The sequence below is a fragment of the Mesoplodon bidens genome, assembly GCF_964165515.1.
Source record: "Mesoplodon bidens genome assembly, chromosome: 5".
NCBI classification, from domain to species: Eukaryota; Metazoa; Chordata; class Mammalia; order Artiodactyla; family Ziphiidae; genus Mesoplodon; species Mesoplodon bidens.
In genome coordinates this window covers 35,207,399-35,223,327 of record NC_138161.1, presented here as the reverse complement: position 1 = coordinate 35,223,327, position 15,929 = coordinate 35,207,399, and the positions used below count along the sequence as shown (strand labels likewise).

Below are 15,929 nucleotides of genomic sequence, written 5' to 3'. Positions count from 1 at the left end.
TATGTTAATTCTTGCAGGCTCATGTTAGTGAAGAACATGAAACCAATAAGATCATTGCTTTTGAGAGAGCAGGCCTTCTTTTCGTTTTCAACTTTCATCCAAGCAACAGCTACACTGATTACCGACTTGGAACGACAGTGCCAGGAAAATATCCTTTTTTGTTGCCAATGAATATGACTGTCTGCATTCAATTTTTTTATTGCATCATAGAGCATCGGAAAAACTGATGCTGATCTGGGTGACAGTAGCTCTCAGTTTCTTCATCTGAAAAATGAGGGACTTAAAATAGTTGAGAAATCTTTGCTTAATTCAGTTACACTAAGTTAACCCTAAACTCCATTCTGGCTCTAAAAAGTATGATTTTTAACATTTTCTTAAGTAATATTTTAATCCTATATGTAGTATAGGATTAATATACTATTAATAGTATAGGAGATAATTGTTGTTTCTCTTTATGAAAATATTTTGTAAGTTGCCCCTGAGAATTGTCTCCTTTCCCCCTCTCCACTGAGTGAGCAAGTAGACAGTAGCCGTAAAGATAGCTTCCTTCCCCTTTCTTTTTCCTGTCTCCTAAAATACAAGACATAGCTCGCTTTTGTGGGCCTGAATTGGTAAGGAATCAGGGCATGGGAGGTGTAAGCAAAGGAAATAATAGGGAGAATGTTTTGATATTGTCTGAACATTCATTTACTCATCCATTCATTCATTTCACAGATATTTACTAAGCATCTATTTATCGAACACCTGCATGCTAGCCCTGTGCTAGGTGCTGGAAATACAGGAATTTTCCTGGCAGATACAGTCACTGCCCTTATTGAGCTTTTAAACTAGTGAAGAAGACAAACATTAATAATTGTAAGTGTGATCATTGTTACAAAGTGAAACCTGCTGTGTATTTTAAAGAGATTATTATTAAATAATAATAAATTATTATTTTAACTCTCAGGGTGCCAACAGTGTCCAAAGGCTGGCACCTGGTAGAGTTGCAAGACAACAGCCATGGTTCCAGATGTCACCTTCAGACACAACAAAAGGCAAATAGATTTGTGTGTTTTTTCAAGAATGAAGTCACTTTAGCAAATTTCCTTTTGTATCCCATTGACCAGAATTCAGTCACATATCCCCAGAGAGGTGTCTAGGGAGGAGAATGCTATCATCATGAGTAGCTTAATCAGGAATTACCCCTGAGTCTCCAGGAAGTGGCCTCCTTGGTGAAGTGGTTGCCCAGACAGAATGTTTCTTGGCAGTTAGGAGTAAAGGGCCATACTGTCTGGTAAGTAGCCTGTGTCATCTGTGCTGCTCAGTGACATTGAGGGTCGTGAAAGATGTTCCCTGTCTTCTACCCCAACCCTTCCAGATCACCATCCCACAGGACATCAGAGCATTTGGGAGGGAAGGCTATTGCTGTGACTAATAGCCTAAATGTGCCCCAGTTAACACAGAGAATGCTCAGATAATGGAAATCAGTGTAATGAGGTTGTCTGCACTAAAGAAGAGCTGTACTGTTCAGGAGGCAAATGTTCTCACCATCTCCATGAAGAAATGCAAACAGATCCTAGACATGTAGCAACTCATACATAAGCCTTCTCAGCTACTAACTGCTAAAGTAATACCCCTAGACTAAATCCTGCTATATCTAATAATGTCATATAATCAAAACATAATTTTGATTTTTACATTTATTTATTTATTTATTTTTTGCGGTACGCGGGCCTCTCACTGTTGCGGCCTCTCCCGTTGCGGAGCACAGTCTCCGGATGCGCAGGCTCAGCGGCCATGGCTCACGGGCCCAGCTGCTCCACGGCATGTGGGATCTTCCCGCACTGGGGCACGAACCCGTGTCCCCTGCATCGGCAGGTGGACTGTCAACCACTGCGCCACCAGGGAAGCCCATATAATTTTGATTTTTATCAGACCAAAATGCAATGACAGAACACTTGTGATCTATTGCAGTGTTTGTTAGTTAAGTACTGCCCTTGACCCTAAGTGGGAAGAAGAGATGTACAAAACCAATTTAGGATGTAACGCATAATGCAGTAAAGGGGATGGGGCAGGAATGTTCCACAAACTTATTCTCATGTTTAACAGAGGATAAGTAAAAGAAAAATAAATAAACATGAGAGAGAGAGAGAAAGAAACAGAGATTGATTGATTGATTGATTGATTGATTGAAAAGGAAAAGACTTTTAAGCCTGGATTGGGGAGGGGAGAGAGAGAGAGATGATTGGTGGACTGATGGATTGATTAAGAAAAGACCTTTAAGCCTGGACCTTGAGAAATGGATAAAATTGTAGAAAAAATTGAGGAAGGCCATTCCAGCTGTTGGAAATCAGAGACTATCCTTAGATAATGGACAGTACCATAGATTAACTGGAGAATGAGGACCAAAAGGGGAAGTACTCAGAGATAAAACTGAAAAGACAGATTGCCATCACATAATAGAATATTTTAATGCCTTATTCATTAGTTTAGGCTTTTTTCTATAGTTTCATAATGAGTCACTGAAGGGTTTGGGCTAGGGAGCTACTTGATAAGAATGTATGCATTTGGAAAAGTTCTCATGTACCCAGCGTGTTAGAGAGCTTTTATGAGGAGAGAGGTTGGAAGTACAGGTATCAATTATGAAAAATTGAAGTGCACGTAAAAGAGAATTAGGGTATGAACTAAAGTAATGTCCATAGGATAGAAAGAGGTATATGAAGTGCTTTCTTGCAGTGAAAGGACTCAGCAATTGTTTGGACATGGGGTGTAGAAAAGAAGATACAAGGTTTCACTTTGAAGAGTGAGAAGAATGGTAGTAGGAGATAGCAAATAGGATAGCAAAGCAAGGAGGAGGAGTAACCAGTTTGAGGAATAGAAAATATGAATTTAATTTAGCATCATTGACAAATGGAAATACATGGAATTTCAATGATGATGTCTAGGAGAAAAATCTTGGCTCAAGCTACATTGATCCCCTATCTGAAGTCTGTGCAATTTAACAAATATTATTAAATGAAAAAATATATAATAACATAGTATATTTTACTAAGTAAAATCCACCCCAAAAGTTAATTTTGTTTAATGATACAAAGTTACACTGTACATGAAAGTCTAGCTTGGTTTTGGTAAACCTTGCCACAAATTGAATCTTTCGAAATTTAGCAATTTGTTTAAATGCCTGTAGGCACCTGTTATGCAGAAAATTTCTATACTGATAAATACTGAATGCTTTATATTAATGACTCATTTCAGAAAACGTACTCATTAAATGTTGTAATGATATACAGATCTTGGAAAATTGGGCCATATCTTTATAGAAGTCATAGTTGCAGCCTTAGTCATCTGTTGCGTCTCTAAGAGAACCTTGAAGAAATATTATTTGGTCCTTTTACTACAAGGATTTTGTCTTCTACAGATTTGCGCCCACTTGGACCTTATTTACTCTTGCTGCCTTTCTCATTCCTGTCTTTCTGTCAACAAGCTGTAACTAATTCCCATATGTTACTGCTTCCTCTAAGGACATTTGCATTTTAATAACAGTCTCTTTGGATACTCAAAAGTATGGAAGACCTAATGGACTAGATATCTAGTAGAATAATTTTTTTTTATAATAAGGATTTTTTTTTCAGGAAAGGAAAGCAGGAGAGCATTTCCAACATACCTTAAACCATATTTTCTAATTAGCTATATTAATACTGCCAGCCCTAACTCCTAGCTTAAAATCATAAAAACTTCCGGTTTTTGAAAGGCTTTATACTCCAATGACCCAGTTCAGTGCAGAAATCCCACCTATATGCTCCTTCACAAATCATAGCAGTCATTAGAACACTTTCCAGTCTTAGGAATCTCACTATTTCACAAGGTAAACAATTCAAGTTTGTTTGTTTGTTTTTAATATAGCCTTAAATGTAAGTGCATTAATTCTGTACTCTGGGGCCAATGCCTGTTCTGTATGCCAGCTATTCACATCAAAAAGGCATTTAACTTGTTTCTCACAGTACCACCTCTCCTTAGTCTACCCTCTTCCAGACCAAATATACCTCTGGTTTCTTTAATAGATTCTTGTGATACTTTCCAGACCTGTTACCATCATGTTTCTCTTATCAAAATCCACCCAGCATTGTTCACACTCCTCTTCATTGTGTCTCCAGAACTAACAGCAGAATATCCCAGATATGGTCTGGCAAGTATGATATCGAGTGCCCCATTACCTCCTCTTATCTTGAGACTGCTCTCTCATTAATGGAGTTAAAGTTACATTAGCTTTTCTGGCAGCCATCACATTTTTCACTCATATTGTATTCACTCTCAAATAAAAAGCTTTAGCTTTTCTTTATGTGTACTTGTATTATGTCCTATCTCCCTTATTCTTTCTTTATTCAGCTAATTTAACTAAAATCCCAAATTTAACATTGAACATTAAAAAAAATATTTTTTGTCTCTAAACTATTAATAGAGAAGATAAAAGAGCACTAGAGTATTAATGTTACGATCGTACCATCTTCCCTAAGCAATAGATAGATCTCTTCTTTCAGCTTCTTGTTATTTCTGGCTTAGCCTTAACAGTCCTTTTTACTATCCTTAGCATTTTACAAGTCTCATTTCTTTTTGGTCTTTCATCTTTCTGACTTTATTCTTATACCTTTAAACAACATTGTAGTTGAGCATTATAGAATCATTTCAGGTATAGAAAGTACAGAAACATTGGGATTTCTATGCTGTAGTTTCTGACTCTACCAAAGTGTTCTTCTACGCCACTGGTATTTCCAACTACTGAGCCAGTGAACTGAATACAGATTTTCTCTGTGAAGGATCCACAGAGGCAAGATTGGATGTATTAATCAAGTCAGGAAATTCATCAAATTTTTAATTCCCAGAAAAGCAGGATTTGGTACCGGAACAAATTTAAAGTTTCCAAAGAAGTCATTTGAACTTCCTCTGTCACTATGAAATATAAACCTGCAATAGGCAGCATGTCTGAATTCTTGTGCAGTTCCATTTTTTTAACCTGTGTATCCTGTATATCAAATAGCAAGACATCAACTTTCACTCAGATCTGTGTAGCATATGTGCTGACTGTCTTCCCAAGAAGCTGTTGTAAGGGGAGCTATTTTGGGGGCAATGCCAGGCAGAATAGAAGCAGCACTTTAAGGATGCTTTTAGCTGTCACTTCAAAATAAGATGATAAATTTGGAAAGCTGAGAGGGTTGTCTGCTTTGTATTACTAAGGCTTTGAACCTGGTCTTCGTGGTGATTGCTAAAGGACATAGTATTGTTTCTGCAAAAAGAATCTGTAGCCATATTCTAGAAAACAAAAAATAGCAACAATAAAAACCCTTTGCCTGGGCACTGTCTCCCATTTGTCTTTTTAGCCACTAATCTACAGTGTAATAATCACCAGCATTCTTTCCTACAGTGGATAGCAATGTGGGTGATGCAGAACTGAGACCCAATGTACTGGCAGGTTACATGCTCAGGAAGATAAAATGCATTCTCCTGATGTGGTATGTTTGCTTATGATTTTACATTGTTTAGCTGGAGAGAAAGAAAGAAACATAATGCCCTTTATAGTATCAGAATCATTATTGTATTTCTGTGGTCACATTTCTTCTCTTAGACCATTATCAAATCAGCACTGAATCAAAAGGAAAATTGCTAAGCCCCTAAGGACAAACTGCTCTTTCTAATCCATTTTGAATAAAACAAATGGTGCTGCCTCATTTTGAGTGACGTAGGGGAGAGCATGGGTGAAGCGTCCCTCTTTTGAGGACCTTCTGTTTGCTAGCCATTTTTATTAAGTATGTATCTTAACATTCCCAGGTGCCTCGTAAGGTAGGTTGTGTTAGATTCATGTGACAGATCAGGAAACTAGGGCTTTAAGTAACTATTCAACTTCCCTCCAGCACAGGCTGGTGAAGGTTGAGCAGTGTGTTACAAAGCCCATGTCCTTTCTATTAGACCACGGTGCCCCTTTCTGCCATTCATGGGTGCGTACATTTAGTTGCTGGTGGTAGCAATAGTGGTATTAGAGATGACTTATTTCTGTAATGTTCAAAAGGATTTTGATATAGTTCTGGGAAAATACGTAGCATGAGAAAATTGTACACAATTTCATGGCACAAACTTCTGTCTCGTCAGGTTCCCTCAGTACCTCACCATCACCCCCTACAAATTTTTCCCCACATATTCTTCCTCGTGACCCCTGTCACCATCATCCAAAAGAAAAAACTAAAAAAAAAAAAAAATTTTTTTAAAGCAAAACATGAAATAATTGCCTCAGGTCAATTATTGTGATTTCTCTGCATTCTGGAGAATACAAATGTGCCGTAGTTCTTTGCTCAAAGTGAGACCTTCTGAGGCATCACATCAATTAAGTTTACTGTAAAATATTTATGTAAATGTTAAGCCCTCACAGCTCATTTATAAGGTATGTGTCTTGGTATGTACAGATTCTTATCACTCTGAGAGCATAAACAACACTAGTAACAAATGTTTTCAAATTATTTGTCAACATGCTTTTGAGGTGGGGTGAGAATAATAGTGTTATTGCAGCCCCCTTTCCAAATGGCTTTTCAAACTGTTACGATATTGAAATGTTAAGAGGAATAATCATAAATTATGGCTTGTGAAGAATATGTGAATCCAGGCCAAAAATATTTAAAGCTAAGGGAACAGATGAGTAAATAGTTGGATTTGACTCAAGATCTTTGCAATATTTTCATTAAACTGCTGAAAGATGTACTTTTTAAAATGTAAATTCAGACACTGACATTTGCAACCTGTACACAGAGTTTCTTATGAGCATATAAGGTCACTTGGATGATTCACTGAAGTGTGATCGCTGAAGGCAGAGATGTTGTTGTGAGCTGCTTAGTTTACAGAAGCCTTTGAAGCATGGTTATGTAACAGTCTGTTTGTTAGAATCTAGGCTTCATGCAGCAAATAAAAACAAAGGACTTAATTTAGGATTAGCTAGTTGCCACATTCTATCAAGATTTTATATGTAAAGGTTAATTTCTGGACTAAAAATGTAGAGCTTAACTTTTTAGTTTTCCAGGCTTAGATGTTTTGGTAAAAAATTAAAGGAAGAAAAAACAAAAAGTACAAGGGTTTCTCATAAAAGATCTACATAGTGACTTTGAGCAGATGCAAGCATGTTTCTTTTCCTCAGGCGCATATGTGTGAGAGAGAGAGAGCGCTTTTACTCTGTGTCCATTTAGTGATGAAGCTCTTTTTCTGTGAATGGGGACAGGTAATCCTACTAACAATTTTATATTTAATATAAGTCCTCCTTTTGTTTCTGTAGCTTCAAAATGGATGTACACTCATGGCCTTGGTTAGCCTTCTTTAGTTTCAAGGTGAAAGTAATACTTTTAAACATTACCTCATTACCTAGAGTTACTTTTGGTAATTTTTCATTGTTAAACACTGTCCAGAAACCCCTGTGATTTAATGATAATGACAAACGTGTACACCCCACCTCCACTGGTAATAAAGAGCCTATGATTTAGCTTCATTTTCTACTCAGGCATTTGAGATGAATCACAAAGTAAGAAACATATTTTGCAACTGCTGTAACACTTTTAGATTGGTTTAATATATATTCATAGGACTATAGGTAGTAATGAATAATGAGTGGGCCCTTACTACACACAAACGTTTTTAGATTTTTTTTTTTAGTAGCTGAGTGCTATTCAGTGTCATTCAACAGCATTTCTGTTTTTGGTTCATAGCTCAGTTGCTCAGTGATAGTCTCCTCTGGTTCCAGAAATTCATCTAACAATAGCTCAGTCAAGATTTCTCTCCTCTATTTCTTGTCTTTCTGGGGAAAACAGAAATCAGAAATATTATTGTATGCTATAAAAACAGGACATTCTACAAAAACAGGACATTAATGACACAACCTACTAGTTGTGTCATTAATGGGAGGAAAACATTTGTTCCTAGCATAAGTATTTTTACCAATTTATGAAAAGAGGTACTATTATATGGCAGTTGACTCCAAGATACATGGTAAGACTGTCTTTCTTATATTAGCAATTATATCTGTACTTGAAATATATTAGGTAAACATAAAGCTAAATTGTTGATTGATGGATGGATGGATATATGGATGGATGGATGGATAGATGGAGGATACAGTTTCCTAATGGTGGAAGAGCCCTTAAAGTTGTTCAAAATTAAGTAATTAAAAGACAAAGATTTCTATAATCTATTGCTTTTCCCTTAGAGCAGATGTATAATTAAATGGTAGAAAGGAATAATTGATAAAATATTATCAATAACATACATCATGATTTGGTAGAATTTAAAATTGTGGAATCTGCTGTCAAAATACTTGCTGAACAGACTTTCATAATAAGACCTACCATCTATTACAAACATATGCTTTGCATGCTGCAAGCACTTTACATTCACTATCTCATTTAGTAAACTTTTTCCTTTCCTAGGGAATAGCATTGCAAACTGTAGAGGAAGGAAAAATCCACAATGAAAACACTGGCCTGAAAGATTTCATATCTAAACTTTCTTTTTAAATAGTCCTTTATTTAATTAGTCCAGAACAGATTGTTCTCTTTTATTTTGAAAAATAAATTATACATATCACCTTTATATCTGATGCCAGCTTTTTTTAAATAGAGCATTCAGTATCTAAAATGAATTTCTAATATATTGAATGTTAAATTACTTTTTCCTTCTGGATCTCTAGAAATTAGCCCACCACCACCCCCCTTTTATTTATTTATTTTTCAGTGAATATCTCCTGCCTACGAGAAAGCTGTTTGGATCTTCTGTAAGTGAGATATTTTTATTTTCATCATTTTCTGTTAAGCTGTTCTAACTCAGAATCTCACAGGGTCAAATTGAGGGCTCAGTGTTTCATCTATATTTGAAAATGGTACCTGAGTATTCCAGAAGATTTCTTAAAATTAAGCCATTATCTAATTACTGGTTCATTATAAATGTTTAAGGGCTCTTAAGGATATATGGATGCTACAACCAAAAGAAGGTTGTGTCTCTCCAGAGAAAAGTGGAAAAAGTAAAGCCATGAACAATGTGTTCTTGGAAACAGTGGTTTCAGTTATAACCATGTGTAAGAACCATCTCTAATTCTGTTAATGTGGTATCTCTTATCCTAAAAGATGGCAAAATGCCTAATTAATCCCTATTTTATTTGTGAAATTTATCTGTGGAACTAATTAATCCTTTCGGTAGTTACATGATACCAACTGTTGAATAAGGAAAGCATTATTTATTATGTTATTAAGTAAAATTATTTAATAATATATAACTTAAGTGCAGTCATATTACCTTTTATTGGCACACAATTATCATTTATTATAGGAACATTAATTTAAACAGAAGATTATTTTCTTTGTAAAATTATAACCATTACTGTAATTTTTTCCCCATAAGCTCTTTATTACTTAGGGAAATAGTCAATTTCACTCTATTACCTTCCCTTCTACCACTCTTCCTTTTTGTCCAGCTACAGAAAACAAAAGGAAAATAAGTTTCTCTGTGGTAGCATTCTTTTCTGATTCTGAAACATTCCTTTCTTCAGTTTGTTCTCTTACCGTAACATTCTTATCTCACCAAGGCTCATGTAACTTGTATGGCAGTAGGTATTTCTGGGTCTTATATTTGTAAACATTGAGAAATTTGCTCTTTTTACTAGGATAGTGGTTAAGAGCATTAGCTCTGGAATAAGACCATCTGAGGGTTCAAGTTCCATCTCTTCCACTTACTCATGAAAGTAATTTCTTTGTTTCCAAGTTTTCTCATTTTTAAAACACCTACTTGTAGAATTATTGTCAGAATTAAATGAGTTAATGACATGTGAAAGGCTTGGCAACAGTGTCCAGCACATACTATAAGCTCAGTACCTGTTAGCTGCGATGGTCATAATTACTGTCATTATCATTATTCTAAAAATGCACTAGAAATTTGATAATAAAAGGAAGGGAAAGAAAGGATGAGAGGAGTAGATACTAATCCTCTCTGTTGCCTACATTCTCTTGTCATACTTCTTTTTTCATTTCCTATTCCCCATTTCACCACTACAAAATGATTTCTGTCCTTCCGAAGTAGTGGAATTAAAAGTCTTCTGCTCCCTGCTATATCCTTTGCTCATTCTTGTACCATTGGCCCACCTTTCTTCCTTACCTCCACTTTCTCCACATGCTGCACCACTATCTTGATTTCCCTTTCTTCTCTAATCACTCTTTGTGTTGTCTTTTTTCCCCTCAGATCCAAACCCAATCATTTATTCTTTTTTCTTACTCTTTTCCCTTGAAGAACTCACACATGCTCATAACTTCAGCTGTAGCTCTGTGAAGATGATCCCAAATTGCCCCTTCTACCATGGTCTTCCCCTATTCACTAAGTGAAATTTTGTGATGTTTAATGACTGTTAGGAAATACTGAGCAGTCTGGAATCATAGCTTTTTGAAAGGTAGAAGAACTCTAGCATGACCTGGTTCTATTCAATTAAATAGAATTGGTTGGATCAGATGTATTTTAGAGACGGTTTCCAAATTAGTACCAAAAGTTAAATTGCATAACAGTTGACAGTGTATGAATACTTTTATTTATATTGACTCATCTTGCCCTCACGTCATCTTAGTGATGGGGTCAGGCAAATTTTTTTTTTTTTTTTTTTTTTTTTGCTGTACGCGGGCCTCTCACTGTTGTGGTCTCTCCCGCTGCGGAGCACAGGCTCCGGATGCGCAGGCTCAGTGGCCATGGCTCATGGGCCCAGCCGCTCCACGGCATGTGGGATCTTCCCGGACCGGGGCACGACCACGTGTCCCCTGCATCGGCAGGTGGACTCTCAACCACTGCGCCACCAGGGAAGCCCTCAGGCAAGTATTTTTATCCTCAAATTAAATATAAGCATTAGAAAGATTTATAACTTTCACAAGATCATATTCTTAGTAAGTGAATAAATGTGATTTAAGTCTAGTTCCTGTAAGGTCAGCACAGTTTTACTTGGGCACCAGATAATTCACCTTTTGTTGCCCTGTAGAAACACCATTAAAATAGGTAAAGTGTGTCTCACTAACTACTTATAATTTTATTTGTTTTCTCTGCTTCTCTTTGTAGAAGTTAATGGTGTCTCTGACTAAATGTCATTTTTTGCAGTGTTACACTGTCCTAGTTTCTGACACTCACAAACACAGATCAATTTAGCTGAAGTATTTTTAAAACAAACATATTCACTTTAAAGGGGTAAAATGACTTTTTAAGGAAAAAGATGACTTCTCAAATATTTGTTAAACCAAGATATAAATCTAAGTACATTTCAGCTTCAAGTGCAGATTGGGAAAGTGTCATGCTAGGTGCTGAAGGATGTTAGAGGATCAAGAGTCTGGGGACTAAAAATCCCATAGAATAAAGAAACTTTACAAAGAGGTGAAAGAGAAGCGTCCTGCTATCATCAGCTTTCTTTCATTTAATTGTATATATTTCCTTTTCTTGCCTTAATAGTTTTGAATGTAGGAAATGTATTCCTGGTGATATTTTGTTTGTTGACAGCTTCAGACAACTTACCTAAGGGATATACAGATTGTCTTACTGGATTTGGTTAACTCTTTTATGACCATAGTAGTCACATCATTTGGGAATTTTAATAATATTTGGATAGTCTAAATAAAACTCAACATTTGTGAAATAACTATAAAAATAAGTCTACATAGAATTTGATCCAAAATGTGCCAGAATTTTTTCTCATTTCAATTATGTAAATCATCTTTACATTTGACTACCATAGCCAAAACATTGGTTCATTTTGTTTTGAATTGTACAAAAATGCACTTTTCAGAAATAACTTAGCAGCTTTACTCTTTTCTTGTGTAATTCTTTTCCACATCTACCTAGTAAGATTAAACCAATATGATTGTTTTCAAGATGATTGTAAACTACTATACTAGATTTATTATACCCCTGGAAAATATATATATTAACAATCACATGTGTATGTGTGTTTAAAGCTCTCTTACTCAATTTTTTTGGTGCCTGTGGAGAAATGTTTACTTTGAATCTTTTTCCTCACAATCATCAACCTAGGTAAAGTTTTGATAGTTACTGACTGTGTGCCCAGAAGTGCTCAGGAATGACTGGGAGTAATGATGCATGTGTGCACAAACACACACACACACATATACACACATACTCCTGTAAGCTTTACTTGACAGTTTCTCAAGGAAAGCTAGCTCAGCCCCTTCTCATTTACCTTTCTGAAGCACTGAGTAAGCCCTAAAGTATTAGATTTTCTATTTGGTCTTAAAAGTTAAAAGAGAAAGAAGAATATAGACTATACATTACTCCTAATAAATTTTGACTTCAAATAAATAAAAAGGATGTTTCTACTACCAACACTAAAAGAATAAGCTTTCAAATGTTTAAGTATTTTAATGTTCATTTACTTTGCAGACTTTAACTGGCAGATGGTGGTAGAGTGTAGAAAATATTATACCTAAGTGCATATCCTGGCCTTGCCAAATTATATATAAAATAATATATATATGATTTTTCACAGTCATTTTGATGTTCAATGCTTAACTTGTCATCTGTATAAAGAAGGCTAACCAGTCAAGTTGATAATACAAGTCTTTGAGTATATGTCGACTTTAGTAAACATGTAATCATTTATCCACTTCAACTAAGAATTATATAAAATGTCTGTCTCCAGGGCTCATACCAATCAGAGTTATTCACTTGAGAATTAATTGCTTCAAGCTGACATGCATCTGTTTAACTGTTGTGACTGTTCCAAAAAGAAGGGAAAAAAATCTTTTAAAATGTCCAAGTAAAACTTGATAGATAATGAAATGGGATTGTGTTAGAAGTTACATTGTACGGATCTGGAATATTAACTCTATAAAATGAGGGAAGAGGGCCTCCCTGGTGGTGCAGTGGTTGAGAGTCCGCCTGCCGATGCAGGGGACACGGTTTCGTGCCCCGGTCCGGGAGGATCCCACATGCCGCGGAGCGGCTGGGCCCGTGAGCCATGGCCGCTGGGCCTGTGCGTCCGGAACCTGTGCTCCACAGCGGGAGAGTCCACAGCAGTGAGAGGCCAGTGTAACGCAAAAAAAAAAAAAAATGAGGGAAGAAAATCAAGGTTGTTCTTTTATGACTAAAGTAGTGTTAAATTATTTCTTAAAGTTTAGCAAGAGCTTGCATAGATCAAAACCCAAGGAGGATACTGCCATAGGAAAATAATGAAAAGAAGATCCACTCAATAAATATTCCAGGTACTAATCTAGGTCCCAGGTGGAGGGGAAGAGGGGGGATGGGGAAAGACATATTTCCCATATAGAGTTTTATTTTAATTAAAGGAAGAGAGAAAATTTAATAATTAAATTTATAGGATGATAAAAGTTGATAATGCTGTGTTGAAAAATCAGGACAAATGCAATTGCGTGTGGGGAAGTGTTTAATTTTCAGTTAGGATGTTCAGAGTAGGCTTCTCAATCTTTCTCAGAAGCATGAGGAGCATTTTTAAAAATTAATAAAATTTTAGGGCTTCCCTGGTTGCGCAGTGGTTGAGAGTCCGCCTGCCGATGCAGGGGACACGGGTTCGTGCCCCGGTCCAGGAAGATCCCACATGCCGTGGAGCAGCTGAGCCCATGAGCCATGGCCGCTGAGCCTGCGCATCTGGAGCCTGTGCTCCGCAACGGGAGAGGCCACAGCAGTGAGAGGCCCGCGTACCGCAAAAAAATAATAATAATAATAATAAAATTTACAAAAGTGTGTAGTCCTCAAATAGTTCAATGTACTGTCCAATCAAACTTCAATGTTCAGCTTGTTTAAATAACAGGAAAAGCGTTTAGATTGTAGTGAGAACAAAGACATGGGAGAAAGGAATGGAAAAGTCACAAAGGAAGCAAAGGCCAAGTTGGGTGTAAAAAGTAAGAAAGTAAATCGACCTACTTTTACATTTTTCATCACTTTAGACAGCAGTTTAAATGGTCCAGGGTCTATAATAATAATATAAAGAGTAGCTAATAACTTGAGCATTTTTCCCAGCACTGGGCACTGTGTTAAGCACTTGATGTACTTTGCTTCTGTGAATCCTCACAGCAACCCTCTGATATATTACCTCCGTTTTACCAGTGAGAAACTGAGCCTCCAGGAAATTCAGTAACTTGCTGGAAGACACACAGTTGGTAACTGGCAAAATCAGGTTTAGAATGCAATTGTTGGACCCCAAAGCCATGCACCCACTGTATTTTACTGTTTTAGGATGCTTTCTCCTATTCTTGTCTGCATGAAATAGCTTAGATGATGCTTACTTACGCTAATTGTCATTATTTTTCAGGAACTTTGAAGTTTCCAATTATATTTTCCATTTATATATACATTGCATAGGACTCTATTAAAGGATGTATTAGAGTAAGTTTGGGTGAAGACGTTTCTTTATAGCCTATGTCAAGATTATTTTGAGTTCAAAAGCACAATATGTTTGTAAAAAATGTTGCATCTACATGGGCAAAACTCATTTTGATGACAAAGTATGTGTTTAAAAGATGTATAAAAATTGGTTGTTTTTTCTTTTGCAGTTCTAAATAATTGCTATTGCTTCGTCAAATAATTGATTTTATAAGTTCTTTGGGTAATAATCTTTAGTGGCACAGACAAAGCCCAACAATTTTAGAGGGAGGTTAGTCTAGAAGTGTGGGCATATTTTTTCCTTATTTTCCTTTCTTGAGTTACTGAGAAACAGTGACATTTTTTAGTTCAAGTTATATAATCTTCTAGGACAAAGAAAAGTTCCTAATTAGGTTAGTCAAATAATTCTGTAAAGTATTTAGAATAATATTTCTATTTGCATAGAGAAATATGTAGTGCTCAGTATTTTATATTATTCAATTTGGTGCCTAAGAGTGAACTAATAATTTGCTTGAAAATGCATTTCAAAAAGCATAGCAATCCATTAATTAACATGGTAGATTATATTTGAGCCCCTCATCCATTGAGTTTACTTTATTGTTATTCTGCATTGTACAGTTTCTAAGAATGTATAGTTAAGGAAGTAAGCTTGCAGGAGTTGGAGTTTATTTTTTAGGCTAAAATCAGAAACCTACTGATGAAACAAGCACATTCTAAATTATACTAGAAATATACTTTTGTTTTGCACTTAATTAAGACATGTGGTTGTCATTTAAACTTTTAATGAAAACAGTGTTCACAAACTTGAATGCACATGTAGCTCATGCATTGAAGTTGTTGCCTTTTTCAAGGACGATAAAATTTTAATGTAAACTAATAAAAATTTTAAAAAATATATTGTACCCTTAAAGGGAAGTTCCACTTGCCTTTCATTATATTTAAAATATACTTTGACTACATTCAGTAGTAAATTTCCTATTTATTTTTATTTTACTCTCTTTTAATTTTATTTTAGAAATATAATATTGGAGGAGTTTTTTTAAAATTAAAGTTAGGTAGAGCAAAAAGCTAAATGGATATTGTCTACTGAAAGTAATATACTCATAAATATCCATTGCCCTATAATAGTTTCAAACAAATAATGAAAATAGCATTTCCATTTCCATTGGTGAATTTTTAAATCATCGTATATTCTAGATGACAGACCTAAAGACAGAAATGCCTAAATCAGATACACACACACACACACACACACACACACACCTGCCTCACTCTAACACACATATACATTCATAAAACATACAGCAACACATCACAAGTTTTTGCTACTTCTATATTTGGAAAGAGAGCAGAGAGAGCAACTAAAGGTTGTCATTTATGACCATTTCTGTGGTTCAGGACAATAAATTAGGTATAATTTAACTATATTTATAAAATAGAGAGACATCTATTTGAGACGCTATATGGCCAAAACCTAAGATTTTGTGAATTGTGGCTGGCAATAAATAAAACTCAATTCATGAAACATAGAAAGGGGAGCATTATGTTAGAAC

At 35.7% G+C, this 15,929-nt stretch overlaps 1 protein-coding gene across 1 annotated transcript in view; it reads left to right on the top strand.

The window, feature by feature from the left end:
- Nucleotides 1-15,929, top strand: part of GBE1 (1,4-alpha-glucan branching enzyme 1) — a 296,584-nt gene that overhangs the window by 258,405 nt on the left and 22,250 nt on the right. The window contains exon 14 of the mRNA XM_081235731.1: nt 18-148. Coding sequence (XP_081091857.1) covers nt 18-148 — 131 coding nt within the window. The remainder of the gene's footprint in view (nt 1-17; nt 149-15,929) is intronic.